The sequence below is a fragment of the Syngnathus scovelli genome, chromosome 20, assembly GCF_024217435.2.
Source record: "Syngnathus scovelli strain Florida chromosome 20, RoL_Ssco_1.2, whole genome shotgun sequence".
NCBI classification, from domain to species: Eukaryota; Metazoa; Chordata; class Actinopteri; order Syngnathiformes; family Syngnathidae; genus Syngnathus; species Syngnathus scovelli.
This window is the reverse complement of record NC_090866.1, coordinates 7328649-7343568: the sequence shown is the minus strand read 5'-3', so window position 1 is coordinate 7343568 and position 14920 is coordinate 7328649. Positions and strand designations below refer to the sequence as shown.

The 14920-nt window shown below is 41.1% G+C and overlaps 1 protein-coding gene across 2 annotated transcripts; it reads left to right on the top strand.

The window, feature by feature from the left end:
• The first annotated feature begins 5896 nt into the window (after nt 1-5896).
• On the top strand, nt 5897-14048 carry LOC125990083 (adhesion G protein-coupled receptor F4). 2 transcript variants are annotated; one of them, XM_068649175.1, is made up of 18 exons: nt 6134-6328; nt 6661-6690; nt 6778-6921; nt 7062-7223; nt 7340-7513; nt 7937-8025; nt 8129-8190; nt 8573-8697; nt 8837-9052; nt 9261-9464; nt 9769-9903; nt 9995-10179; nt 10365-10541; nt 10622-11998; nt 12354-12395; nt 12697-12759; nt 12849-12903; nt 13276-14048. In XM_068649175.1, exons 4-18 carry the CDS (start codon nt 7166-7168, stop codon nt 13323-13325), a joined length of 3012 nt encoding a protein of 1003 aa, XP_068505276.1. In that variant the 5' UTR covers nt 6134-6328; nt 6661-6690; nt 6778-6921; nt 7062-7165; the 3' UTR covers nt 13326-14048. The 2 variants fall into 2 exon arrangements, with proteins under 2 accessions (XP_049612743.2, XP_068505276.1); XM_049756786.2 differs by lacking the exons at nt 6134-6328; nt 6661-6690; nt 6778-6921 and adding an exon at nt 5897-6029.
• Nucleotides 14049-14920: the final 872 nt, after the last annotated feature.

Sequence of the window (14920 nt, the reverse complement as noted above, 5' to 3'; positions counted from 1 at the left end):
GTGGATGCAGCGATGCCAGTCCATTAGCCTGTGACTGCAGATATGGAGTGCCTCCACTTGGAGAGTCCTGTAAACCAATCTCAAGTAAGTCCAAAAACGTGTTGAAACAACCATTTTTAAAATGGAGTCGGTGTCCATCCGTACAAGATCCTTCTGGTTAGGGTTAGGTTTAGGGTTAGGTTTCGGAACCTCCAGTCCAAAACGGGACACTTCCCCATCTCAGACCACGTCCGCTGAGGTGTTTGTAGGCCAGCTGTGAGACCTAGTCCCTCCAGCAGCATAATCTAGGAATCGTAGGCTCTGCGACTTCTGTGAAGACAATGGAAAATACTACGTAGTGGATACAATTTGACAAGGACAATCTTTTGCCCCTATCTGGAATCATATTTTGTTTTTCTCCCTCCCTCCCTCCACAGGTATCGCCCCATGTCCACTATCCATAGAAGGTATTGTATAAGGCTGTGTAGGTCATAACTGTTGCAGGAACATGTACTAAAAAGTGTCGTCCCGTGATGCCCCCCCCTCTACTTTAGTGGACATTGTTCTTATTGTTGACACTCCAACCAACGCTGAGCCATCAGAGATCTGGAATCAACTGAGGGATGCTCTAAAGAATATATCCTTCCCATTAGCGATAGCAGAAGAGTTAGAACTCCAAAGTTGGAATTTGACCACAGGTGAGGATGGATATGTTTCTGTTGATTGGTCGGTCGGTCGGTCTCCTGGACAAATGTTGCGAGCTGCTCAAATCATATGTTATTAAATGGGTAGGCAACTAAAGAATTCTTTGGCGCAATATCATTTTTAGCCTGCCCTCTAAACGCTACTGGAGGACCTGAGTGCCAGTGCGAAGAGTCCTTTGGTTGGTCGTGTGACATCTGTTTGACGGATGGTGGATGCAGCGATGCCAGTCCATTAGCCTGTGACTGCAGATATGGAGTGCCTCCACTTGGAGAGTCCTGTAAACCAATCTCAAGTAAGTCCAAAAACGTGTTGAAACAACCATTTTTAAAATGGAGTCGGTGTCCATCCGTACAAGATCCTTCTGGTTAGGGTTAGGTTTAGGGTTAGGTTTCGGAACCTCCAGTCCAAAACGGGACACTTCCCCATCTCAGACCACGTCCGCTGAGGTGTTTGTAGGCCAGCTGTGAGACCTAGTCCCTCCAGCAGCATAATCTAGGAATCATAGGCTCTGCGACTTCTGTGAAGACAATGGAAAATACTACGTAGTGGATACAATTTGACAAGGACAATCTTTTGCCCCTATCTGGAATCATATTTTGTTTTTCTCCCTCCCCCCCTCCACAGGTATCGCCCCATGTCCACCATCCATAGAAGGTATTGTATAAGGCTGTGTAGGTCATAACTGTTGCAGGAACATGTACTAAAAAGTGTCGTCCCGTGATGCCCGCCCCTCTACTTTAGTGGACATTGTTCTTATTGTTGACACTCCAACCAACGCTGAGCCATCAGAGATCTGGAATCAACTGAGGGATGCTCTAGAGAATATATCCTTCCCATTAGCGATAGCAGAAGAGTTAGCACTCCAAAGTTGGAATTTGACCACAGGTGAGGATGGATATGTTTCTGTTGATTGGTCGGTCGGTCGGTCTCCTGGACAAATGTTGCGAGCTGCTCAAATCATATGTTATTAAATGGGTAGGTAACTAAAGAATTCTTTGGCGCAATATCATTTTTAGCCTGCCCTCTAAACGCTACTGGAGGACCTGAGTGCCAGTGCGAAGAGTCCTTTGGTTGGTCGTGTGACATCTGTTTGACGGATGGTGGATGCAGCGATGCCAGTCCATTAGCCTGTGACTGCAGATATGGAGTGCCTCCACTTGGAGAGTCCTGTAAACCAATCTCAAGTAAGTCCAAAAACGTGTTGAAACAACCATTTTTAAAATGGAGTCGGTGTCCATCCGTACAAGATCCTTCTGGTTAGGGTTAGGTTTAGGGTTAGGTTTCGGAACCTCCAGTCCAAAACGGGACACTTCCCCATCTCAGACCACGTCCGCTGAGGTGTTTGTAGGCCAGCTGTGAGACCTAGTCCCTCCAGCAGCATAATCTAGGAATCGTAGGCTCTGCGACTTCTGTGAAGACAATGGAAAATACTACGTAGTGGATACAATTTGACAAGGACAATCTTTTGCCCCTATCTGGAATCATATTTTGTTTTTCTCCCTCCCTCCCTCCACAGGTATCGCCCCATGTCCACTATCCATAGAAGGTATTGTATAAGGCTGTGTAGGTCATAACTGTTGCAGGAACATGTACTAAAAAGTGTCGTCCCGTGATGCCCCCCCCTCTACTTTAGTGGACATTGTTCTTATTGTTGACACTCCAACCAACGCTGAGCCATCAGAGATCTGGAATCAACTGAGGGATGCTCTAAAGAATATATCCTTCCCATTAGCGATAGCAGAAGAGTTAGAACTCCAAAGTTGGAATTTGACCACAGGTGAGGATGGATATGTTTCTGTTGATTGGTCGGTCGGTCGGTCTCCTGGACAAATGTTGCGAGCTGCTCAAATCATATGTTATTAAATGGGTAGGCAACTAAAGAATTCTTTGGCGCAATATCATTTTTAGCCTGCCCTCTAAACGCTACTGGAGGACCTGAGTGCCAGTGCGAAGAGTCCTTTGGTTGGTCGTGTGACATCTGTTTGACGGATGGTGGATGCAGCGATGCCAGTCCATTAGCCTGTGACTGCAGATATGGAGTGCCTCCACTTGGAGAGTCCTGTAAACCAATCTCAAGTAAGTCCAAAAACGTGTTGAAACAACCATTTTTAAAATGGAGTCGGTGTCCATCCGTACAAGATCCTTCTGGTTAGGGTTAGGTTTAGGGTTAGGTTTCGGAACCTCCAGTCCAAAACGGGACACTTCCCCATCTCAGACCACGTCCGCTGAGGTGTTTGTAGGCCAGCTGTGAGACCTAGTCCCTCCAGCAGCATAATCTAGGAATCATAGGCTCTGCGACTTCTGTGAAGACAATGGAAAATACTACGTAGTGGATACAATTTGACAAGGACAATCTTTTGCCCCTATCTGGAATCATATTTTGTTTTTCTCCCTCCCCCCCTCCACAGGTATCGCCCCATGTCCACCATCCATAGAAGGTATTGTATAAGGCTGTGTAGGTCATAACTGTTGCAGGAACATGTACTAAAAAGTGTCGTCCCGTGATGCCCGCCCCTCTACTTTAGTGGACATTGTTCTTATTGTTGACACTCCAACCAACGCTGAGCCATCAGAGATCTGGAATCAACTGAGGGATGCTCTAGAGAATATATCCTTCCCATTAGCGATAGCAGAAGAGTTAGCACTCCAAAGTTGGAATTTGACCACAGGTGAGGATGGATATGTTTCTGTTGATTGGTCGGTCGGTCGGTCTCCTGGACAAATGTTGCGAGCTGCTCAAATCATATGTTATTAAATGGGTAGGTAACTAAAGAATTCTTTGGCGCAATATCATTTTTAGCCTGCCCTCTAAACGCTACTGGAGGACCTGAGTGCCAGTGCGAAGAGTCCTTTGGTTGGTCGTGTGACATCTGTTTGACGGATGGTGGATGCAGCGATGCCAGTCCATTAGCCTGTGACTGCAGATATGGAGTGCCTCCACTTGGAGAGTCCTGTAAACCAATCTCAAGTAAGTCCAAAAACGTGTTGAAACAACCATTTTTAAAATGGAGTCGGTGTCCATCCGTACAAGATCCTTCTGGTTAGGGTTAGGTTTAGGGTTAGGTTTCGGAACCTCCAGTCCAAAACGGGACACTTCCCCATCTCAGACCACGTCCGCTGAGGTGTTTGTAGGCCAGCTGTGAGACCTAGTCCCTCCAGCAGCATAATCTAGGAATCGTAGGCTCTGCGACTTCTGTGAAGACAATGGAAAATACTACGTAGTGGATACAATTTGACAAGGACAATCTTTTGCCCCTATCTGGAATCATATTTTGTTTTTCTCCCTCCCTCCCTCCACAGGTATCGCCCCATGTCCACTATCCATAGAAGGTATTGTATAAGGCTGTGTAGGTCATAACTGTTGCAGGAACATGTACTAAAAAGTGTCGTCCCGTGATGCCCCCCCCTCTACTTTAGTGGACATTGTTCTTATTGTTGACACTCCAACCAACGCTGAGCCATCAGAGATCTGGAATCAACTGAGGGATGCTCTAAAGAATATATCCTTCCCATTAGCGATAGCAGAAGAGTTAGAACTCCAAAGTTGGAATTTGACCACAGGTGAGGATGGATATGTTTCTGTTGATTGGTCGGTCGGTCGGTCTCCTGGACAAATGTTGCGAGCTGCTCAAATCATATGTTATTAAATGGGTAGGCAACTAAAGAATTCTTTGGCGCAATATCATTTTTAGCCTGCCCTCTAAACGCTACTGGAGGACCTGAGTGCCAGTGCGAAGAGTCCTTTGGTTGGTCGTGTGACATCTGTTTGACGGATGGTGGATGCAGCGATGCCAGTCCATTAGCCTGTGACTGCAGATATGGAGTGCCTCCACTTGGAGAGTCCTGTAAACCAATCTCAAGTAAGTCCAAAAACGTGTTGAAACAACCATTTTTAAAATGGAGTCGGTGTCCATCCGTACAAGATCCTTCTGGTTAGGGTTAGGTTTAGGGTTAGGTTTCGGAACCTCCAGTCCAAAACGGGACACTTCCCCATCTCAGACCACGTCCGCTGAGGTGTTTGTAGGCCAGCTGTGAGACCTAGTCCCTCCAGCAGCATAATCTAGGAATCATAGGCTCTGCGACTTCTGTGAAGACAATGGAAAATACTACGTAGTGGATACAATTTGACAAGGACAATCTTTTGCCCCTATCTGGAATCATATTTTGTTTTTCTCCCTCCCCCCCTCCACAGGTATCGCCCCATGTCCACCATCCATAGAAGGTATTGTATAAGGCTGTGTAGGTCATAACTGTTGCAGGAACATGTACTAAAAAGTGTCGTCCCGTGATGCCCGCCCCTCTACTTTAGTGGACATTGTTCTTATTGTTGACACTCCAACCAACGCTGAGCCATCAGAGATCTGGAATCAACTGAGGGATGCTCTAGAGAATATATCCTTCCCATTAGCGATAGCAGAAGAGTTAGCACTCCAAAGTTGGAATTTGACCACAGGTGAGGATGGATATGTTTCTGTTGATTGGTCGGTCGGTCGGTCTCCTGGACAAATGTTGCGAGCTGCTCAAATCATATGTTATTAAATGGGTAGGTAACTAAAGAATTCTTTGGCGCAATATCATTTTTAGCCTGCCCTCTAAACGCTACTGGAGGACCTGAGTGCCAGTGCGAAGAGTCCTTTGGTTGGTCGTGTGACATCTGTTTGACGGATGGTGGATGCAGCGATGCCAGTCCATTAGCCTGTGACTGCAGATATGGAGTGCCTCCACTTGGAGAGTCCTGTAAACCAATCTCAAGTAAGTCCAAAAACGTGTTGAAACAACCATTTTTAAAATGGAGTCGGTGTCCATCCGTACAAGATCCTTCTGGTTAGGGTTAGGTTTAGGGTTAGGTTTCGGAACCTCCAGTCCAAAACGGGACACTTCCCCATCTCAGACCACGTCCGCTGAGGTGTTTGTAGGCCAGCTGTGAGACCTAGTCCCTCCAGCAGCATAATCTAGGAATCGTAGGCTCTGCGACTTCTGTGAAGACAATGGAAAATACTACGTAGTGGATACAATTTGACAAGGACAATCTTTTGCCCCTATCTGGAATCATATTTTGTTTTTCTCCCTCCCTCCCTCCACAGGTATCGCCCCATGTCCACTATCCATAGAAGGTATTGTATAAGGCTGTGTAGGTCATAACTGTTGCAGGAACATGTACTAAAAAGTGTCGTCCCGTGATGCCCCCCCCTCTACTTTAGTGGACATTGTTCTTATTGTTGACACTCCAACCAACGCTGAGCCATCAGAGATCTGGAATCAACTGAGGGATGCTCTAAAGAATATATCCTTCCCATTAGCGATAGCAGAAGAGTTAGAACTCCAAAGTTGGAATTTGACCACAGGTGAGGATGGATATGTTTCTGTTGATTGGTCGGTCGGTCGGTCTCCTGGACAAATGTTGCGAGCTGCTCAAATCATATGTTATTAAATGGGTAGGCAACTAAAGAATTCTTTGGCGCAATATCATTTTTAGCCTGCCCTCTAAACGCTACTGGAGGACCTGAGTGCCAGTGCGAAGAGTCCTTTGGTTGGTCGTGTGACATCTGTTTGACGGATGGTGGATGCAGCGATGCCAGTCCATTAGCCTGTGACTGCAGATATGGAGTGCCTCCACTTGGAGAGTCCTGTAAACCAATCTCAAGTAAGTCCAAAAACGTATTGAAACAACCATTTTTAAAATGGAGTCGGTGTCCATCCGTACAAGATCCTTCTGGTTAGGGTTAGGTTTAGGGTTAGGTTTCGGAACCTCCAGTCCAAAACGGGACACTTCCCCATCTCAGACCACGTCCGCTGAGGTGTTTGTAGGCCAGCTGTGAGACCTAGTCCCTCCAGCAGCATAATCTAGGAATCATAGGCTCTGCGACTTCTGTGAAGACAATGGAAAATACTACGTAGTGGATACAATTTGACAAGGACAATCTTTTGCCCCTATCTGGAATCATATTTTGTTTTTCTCCCTCCCCCCCTCCACAGGTATCGCCCCATGTCCACCATCCATAGAAGGTATTGTATAAGGCTGTGTAGGTCATAACTGTTGCAGGAACATGTACTAAAAAGTGTCGTCCCGTGATGCCCGCCCCTCTACTTTAGTGGACATTGTTCTTATTGTTGACACTCCAACCAACGCTGAGCCATCAGAGATCTGGAATCAACTGAGGGATGCTCTAAAGAATATATCCTTCCCATTAGCGATAGCAGAAGATTTAACCCTCAAAGGTTGGAATTTGACAACAGGTGAGAGTTTTTTTGCAGGTTAGGGTATCAGTTGTCTGTACAAACAGACAAACAAGCACAAATGAACAAAACAAAATTCTAGTCTTTGTGTTTCTCATTTTTTAATTTTTCACTCTTGTGTCTTTTGTAAAATTTCCCAGCCTGCTACACTGACTTGAATCAACAACAGCAGTGTCAGTGTGAAAATGATTATGGGTGGTCTTGTGAGATCTGCAAAGAATTTGGTGCCTGTAGCAATGACAGTATGCAAAATTGTGACTGCATCAATAAAATTCCTTCAGATGGACTGTATTGTGAACTAAGTAAGTGATTTTTGCAGTCATGCTTTAGAATAGAACAACAATTAGACTTTTAACATTTGCTCGTAATGGTTATGTATTAACGGTGAATAACAAATATTTTCAATTGTACTCCACAGATGTCATCACCATGTGTTCAACAACAACACCACCACTATCAACAACAAATACTACATCAGCAATATCACCAACATCAGCAACAGCAACAACACCACCACCATCAAGAACAAATACTACATTAGCAATATCACCAACATCAGCAACAACAGCAACAACAGCAACAACAACACAAAGTAAAGTATCTGAAACAAACGCTTACATCTCATTACCTAAGATCAGAGCTCTAAGTACATTTACGACAGTTTAAGATGGCACGAGTTTCACAATCTTTATATAAGCCAATATCTCGGAACTCAATATTGTTTAACATTGCTCTACTAATAAGTCCTTTAGCACCATCGCAATATTTACCTCAGATTTTGCGAAAGTATGACATTGTACCATTTCAATTGGCTCAAAGTTTTGCCAACAAAGACTACAGTCAAATTGATTTAGATTGTCGAAAGAAATATTTCAATGTCTTCTAACTCACTAAATTTACACTTCCCGTTCGACTACAGCGACCCCCCAACGAATACTAAATAATTTACCTATAATGTTGTTTTGAAAGTAAATAGTCTCCTAATTTGTACTGACAAGCTATTTTTGTATTTTAGACAGGTCATTATCATTCATTATGGAATTTGACTTTGTCAACTCATTCAACGACCCAAATAACTCTGTTAACAAGAGGTGTTTACAGTCTGTAAGTCACAATTTTTTTTTATGTCTGATAATTTCAAACAATGTTTGCAATTGTGTTTTTTTGTGTAATCGCTGAACCTGTATATGCTGACTATTTCTAACAGATTGAAACACAATCTGTGATCCACATTCCAGGGCTAATATCAGTGAGAGATTTGGTCTTCAGGTAGATTTCATTCTTTAACTTGAAAATGTTTAAGTTCTTTACAATGATTTACCAACCGTACTTTCACAACACAGAAGCCCATTTTACACACACGCACACACACGCACACACACACACACACACACACACACACACATATATATATATATATATATATATATATATATTCTATATTTAACTTTCGTTAGGCATAGAAGTAATACAATTAAATAAATCATGTAAATAAATATGATGCTTTTCAGACAAATATTGACATGATAAAATCAAGAGGGAAATTATTCAATACTGAAATAAGAATACCATTGAAATGACTATTAGATCATTTTAGACCGATTATTACGTTTTCAACTGTTTCATTTCTTTTTTTATGTTTTTTACAAAGGGCTGGTAGCACCATTGCTGATTTTGAAATTCTGGCAAGTATGACAATTCAAGATCCAGATGTTGAGGCACTTCTCAGAGCAATATTCAGGGATCTGAAGAATACTTTTCCTTTGAGGTTTGACAGTAAGTAGCTTTGATAATGTTCTCTCTAGGAACATCCTCAGATACATTTTAATGTCATTGCACCATTAGGCCATTATTTGTCTGAGAAATCATCTGCAGAATAATATTTTTCACCCTTTTGTATTGTTTTCCATCAAAGGCAGAAGAATTTTGAAATTTCAACCAATAACTGTATTCTTCGAGGACGAATCGAATATAACTTGTGGCCCACCACCAAACGAACTCCAGCTTCGTATCACCTCAACCAAATGGACACTTAATGGCGTTTCAATAATTGAAGACGCTCGACACAGATTTTCACAAGCTAATGGAGCAGAAACACTTACGATCACAAATACCACTTTTACTGACAATGGTAAGGAAATCTTGAAGCACTCTCACTACATATTGCTCTATCAAAATAAACCGAAAATCAAGGTTCCTGTACACTTGTACTGTTTTGATAGAGAAATTGAGAAAAAACATTTTGCCTTTACGCTAGTTGAAATTTGTTTCCCTTTATTGTCATCCAACCACTTGTTGAAATACTTGGTATTATTTTAACTTGCATGATTTTATTTCAGGGCAGTATGAATGTCGACTGTTTGATGGGAATTCAAGTTACCGGCAGGTCTCTAATGAAACATTCAGTGTTTTGGAAAAACCCATAATCCAGACTATTCCCCTCCAAAACACGACGATATTGTGTGTGAGTGGGCAGCAAGTGTCAGTGCAATGCTCTGTCCAGGACCCCTACCAGGTGATGTTTCTAGACCTCCCAAATTCAGGTGAATCAAAAGGATATTTTACATTTCTTCTCAGGTTGTACAAATATTGTCGCCCAGAATGAATGTAGCTGTTAATTATTAATAGGATCTTTTAGAAGAAAACAACACCAAAAAAATGAAAAAGGATATAATAAATCACAGCAATTCTCTGTGGAGTTTCCAAATTATTTTGTGGGTCTCTCTAAATTCCCCCCCCCCCCAAAAATACAAAGCAAAATTCTGTTTTCAAATAGTTTTTTGACTTAATAATATTTGAATAATTATATCACTTTCACAGTGTTGGGTTTTGTGTGTGCATGTTTAGCTACAGGCCCTATAATCCAGCAGCAGATCATGATCACACAGGAAAACTGTGATAACCAAGAATTAGTCATCACTTGTCAAGTGACTGTATTTCCTCAATTCACACGGAATATAAGCTTGGTGTTTGTTCCAGAAGGTAACTATTGAAGCGGCTATGACCAAACATTTTCTAATACTTCGGTAAAAGCATGATTTAATAGTTAGGTAAACATAAATCGTCTTTCCAGATGAATTCACATGTGTCGGTGATCCAGAATTTGGAAATGGATTCTTAAACGAAACGAGAACAGCTCCTTGTGAAGCAGGCGAAGTGGGAGTGAAGACTGCTGTTTGCAGGGAAAGTGGACAATGGGAAGATCGAGAAGACAACTGCACTTCACGGAGTCTTGCAGATCTCCTCATTCAGTCCGAGGTAAGACAGTAGACTTTTTGTTGGCACACAATTAAAATTAAAAGCATCATCAGTATCTGTGGAGAACTGATGGGAGCTACGTATTTTCCTCATATGATTTGTCCGGTCTTCCATGTAGTCGGTCAAATTAAAACTGATTAACACTTGAGAGATTTTAACACTGTTTTTCCCGTCTGAAAATTCAGTCTTTGGACAATCAGACTTTGCCAGAGTTCTTGGAGGAATTACGCATCACTATTATTGAACAAAGTGACCAAGTGGATGCATCTGTTGAAAACATTAGCACCACTGTTACAATTCTCAGCAATGTTGCCACCTTGGTAACAACAGCTGATATCGCGATAAGTCGGGAATCTATGAAGGTATGTTTGTTACTTCATTCTTACAGTTTGATGTTAAGAAAAGGACTGATTGTAGTTCTTTTTTTTCCATTTTACTTTAGAATGTCCTTCTCGTTACTGATGTCCTCATTAGAGATCAGGCAAGAGAATCATGGGACATACTTAACTTTGAAGCAGTCCAAGAGAGTGAAGAAACAAGAATCATCACTCCCAGAAATGAAAGCACCAGCTCAGTATTTTTGTTTTCAATTGAGGGTATAACAAGTAGACTTATCAATGCCTCTCTTGTCATTGAAACACCATTGATTCTCTTGAACAAAACTACATTCATCGACAGTTTCAACGGGGATTTTAATTCTACAGTGGAGATAGACATAGAAGGGTCCAATGGAGCAACAAACCTTACCGTGGTAACCTTTGAATCCTTGGATAATGCCCTTCCTCCAAGAGATGAGAACAACGCTACGGGCAGGGTCATCAATGGGAGAATTGTACTTGTTCAGTCTGACACCATCGTCGACAATATCACTTTCACCTATGACATTGTAGATGATGATCTGGGAAACCCTCAGTGTGTGTTCTGGAACTTTTCCCTCTTTGACGGTCTTGGGGGATGGGATGGTGAAGGCTGCGAGCTCATTGAACGAGAAGATGAAACTGTCACATGTCGGTGTGACCACCTGACCTCCTTTTCGATACTAATGTCTCCAGTTGATCTAAACAGCCGTGTGTTGGATTTCATAACCTACATTGGCGTCGGGATTTCGATGGCATCCTTAGTTATATGCCTCTTTATTGAGGCGTTTATATGGAAAAAAGTTCGAAAGAGCAGCACATCACACTTGCGCCATGTTTCCATTGTTAACATTGCATTGTCTCTCCTGATTGCAAACATTTGGTTCATTATTGGTGCAAGTATCTCTGAAGGAGATAAAACGAATCCGGATGCATGCACCGCTGCTACTTTTTTCATCCATTTCTTTTACTTGGCCCTCTTTTTCTGGATGTTGGCATCTGCCCTGTTGCTATTGTACCGCTCAGTCAGAGTCTTGGGTGGAGGACTTTCTAAAAATGCTATGTTGGCTATCGGATACTCTCTTGGTTATGGCGCCCCACTGATTATCACCGTCATTACTATCGCTGTAACCGCACCGAGCAATGCTTACATACGAGAAAATGTGATCTGCTGGCTCAATTGGCAAAGGTCAAGAGCGCTGCTGGCATTTGTGATCCCGGCGCTGATCATCGTGTTTATAAACATTTTAATCCTAATTGTAGTGATAGTCAAAATATTGCAGAGTCGAGGGATGTCAAGCACTCAACCAGAAGAGGAGAAGTATGTCCTGGTGGTCATTATTCGGAGTTTAGCCGTCTTAACACCCTTTTTTGGATTAACTTGGAGTCTTGGAGTTGGAATCTTAATTGACCCAAGTAATCTCGGAATCCACATCGCCTTCGCCTTCTTCAATTCCCTGCAGGTGAGTCTCTGATATCGTTTTGTATGTATTTTATATTTTTGTGCTTGTCTTTTTATATTTATATATTTATTTTTATATTTATATTGACGAACAGCCATCCGCATTCGCATTCACACCTATGGGCAATTTGGAGTGCTCAATCAGCCAAAACAATCCTAGAATAAAAAAGAAAATACAACTCTAGAAAAGAAAATGAATAGCTGTGTATAGTCCCAATTCAGAGTTGTCATTTTATAAATTTGTGATGAGTCATAAGCACATTTGTGCCTGGTTCCATGTTTTATAGTACACTGCATTGTTCATCTAGAAGCGATGTTTTGTGTTGTCTAAATCTTCTCTTCTTATCTTCACATAGGGTTTCTTCATATTGGTTTTTGGAACCCTCTTAGACAGAAAGGTATGTGCCACTAATGTTTAAAAAAAAAAACCTGCTCTCATTTGTTATGCTAGCGAGTTAGCCAAACCGACCCATATTTGGCTTCTTAATTGACTGAGTCTGATGAGTTGTTTATGCATCCTTAAAATGAGCATTGTGATTGTAATCACTGCGTCTGAGCAGTTCGATTGTGCTGTCCTTAGCTTTGCTTAGACTTCCTTCATTGTGCATAAAAATCCATAGAAAATTGTGTAAAAATCGCAAATATTTTCACAATTTCTGACAGTCGAATGCTAATTTCTGTACGTTATATTTATTTCAGGTTCGGTCAGAGATTTCCACGTTCAGACTCTCCAAGTCCCAAAGTTCTGGCAGTGGGACAAGGGTAAAATTCAATTTATTGACATTTTGTTGGAAGATCACATATCGTTTCTCCAATAACGTACTAATGTATTGTGTTGTCAATCCTTTTAGACCACAAGTGCTTCATCAAGTGGATGGCAGATTTTTAGGAACTTTGGAAGAAGAGGTATAGTGTCTTTTGAAAAGTGTGCAGTATACCGCTTGGAATCATTTTGCTGCTGCAAGCTATATTCTAGGCTTTGTGCACGCGTGGTGGATGTCATCGTATTTCATTCATAAATACGAAAATGCTATGCTTCAAACCTTCTGAGATAGTTGTGAACCATCCCAGAAAACACTGGAGGTACTGTCCCAGAGACAACTTAAGTTCAAGGCTTTCCCACCAAACCCTTCTGAACAGATTAGCTCAAAATGGAATGGGAATGGATAACACAAGTCAGACCAAAAAAAAACGACAGCAACCAAGATGTACTATGAAAATCTAGCCATTTGTGCATGTTTGGTTTTGAATGGAATCTGTTTTGTTTGTATTTTTCAGGTGGTAACGGTTTATCTGAGTCTTCATCGTATTCGGCGATCAACACTTGATATCCGCTGCCAACATCTTTGCTCAGGCTGACCGAGCAACGAACTTTTCTCAAAAGCCTGTGAATGCTGAGCGATAGATAAGCTATCACATTATTGCTTAAGTACTTTAATATTACTTTCTTGTTGTTGACCTTACTAGAATTTATTCATTACGAAATCTCTTCTTTATAAATTTCTGATATACACATATATTTAGTATTGTAGTGAAAAAGTTAATTTTGCAAAGGGTTGTTTGTTCTGTCTGGCTTATCCAGGCAACTTTCTGATTTTCCTTCACAGGTCAGTGAATTTCGTTTTTTCGTGGAGGTGCATTGCAATGACAAATGGTTTTGAATTGTTAGTTCTTTTTGGTATGCTAGTAGATATCGAGCATGCAGGAGATAGCAATACACTTTGGGACATCAGAGAAATTATTATTAAACATTGTTTTCATGTACAGTTATATCATTAAAAAAATGATAAACTTGCACTACACCATCACAAGACATTTGAAGCACTTTACAAATATATTTGTGTTAAATTAGTATAGTTCTTGCATAGTGTTTATGCTTTCTCCAATAATCAAATGTAGGAAAATAGCTACCTCTTTACGAGTCACATAGCCTCAGATTTACAGAAATTGGTCGTTTCATAGTTACCAGAGTATTGATACTAAACCAAGTATTTTACTCCTCACCGACTTTGATTTGTCTCAAAATTAAAATTTATGATGTTCTGTAATAAGCTGTGCAGTCGTCCTCCATGCTTTTCATGGGAGTACAGACCAGACCTGCACACGGCTAGCGAAAATTTAATATTCAATGAATATTTTCCACAAAAATGGGAGGAAACGGGAGGGGGGGGGGGGGGGGGGGTAACCCTCTGATTATAGTTATTATTTTTTAATATTACATAAAATAAATGAATCTATAAGTGCCGAACCGCAAATATATGTGTCAACTTTACTGCATATAACTCACAAAAAGTTAGGAATTTAATTTTTTTTATGCTTTTGAAATTTCAGGATCAATCTAAAACACCTTTACAAGTCATTTTAATTTGATTTTCTCTACTCTTTGTAACTGCTGGACATTCAAAAGTTGAGAGGTCAGAATCAGTGTAATATCAACTATTGTGTAATTTAGGTTCATCCTGAAATTTCATCCAACAACCGATGATTCTTTTATGTATTTATGAATTTAGATATTCTAATTGCACGAACTATATATTCTTACACTGTTTTTAAAGGGCATCACTTGCAACACACTTTTGCACATGTTTGAGTATTTTCTCTGTATCTTAGCTGTTGTGTGTTTTGAACATACTTACGTTAGACGAACTATATTGCTATGCAGTGTGTTCCACGGCTAAATGTTTAAACTTGATTAATTTAAGACGTTGACATGATGGATAATGAAGTACGTTTTAGTGTGTGTATTAAATGTTAAACCTAATCATAAATCATGCTTGGAAATTGCCTTTGTCTTTGGGAGAATATCACTTTGCTTTGTTTGAGTGCTCTGAATGTGTAACACGCATTAGGCACATTTAGTATACTTACTTCTGTTAAATTAATTCAATAAATATAGGCGTCTAAAGATGACACCTTTGAGTTA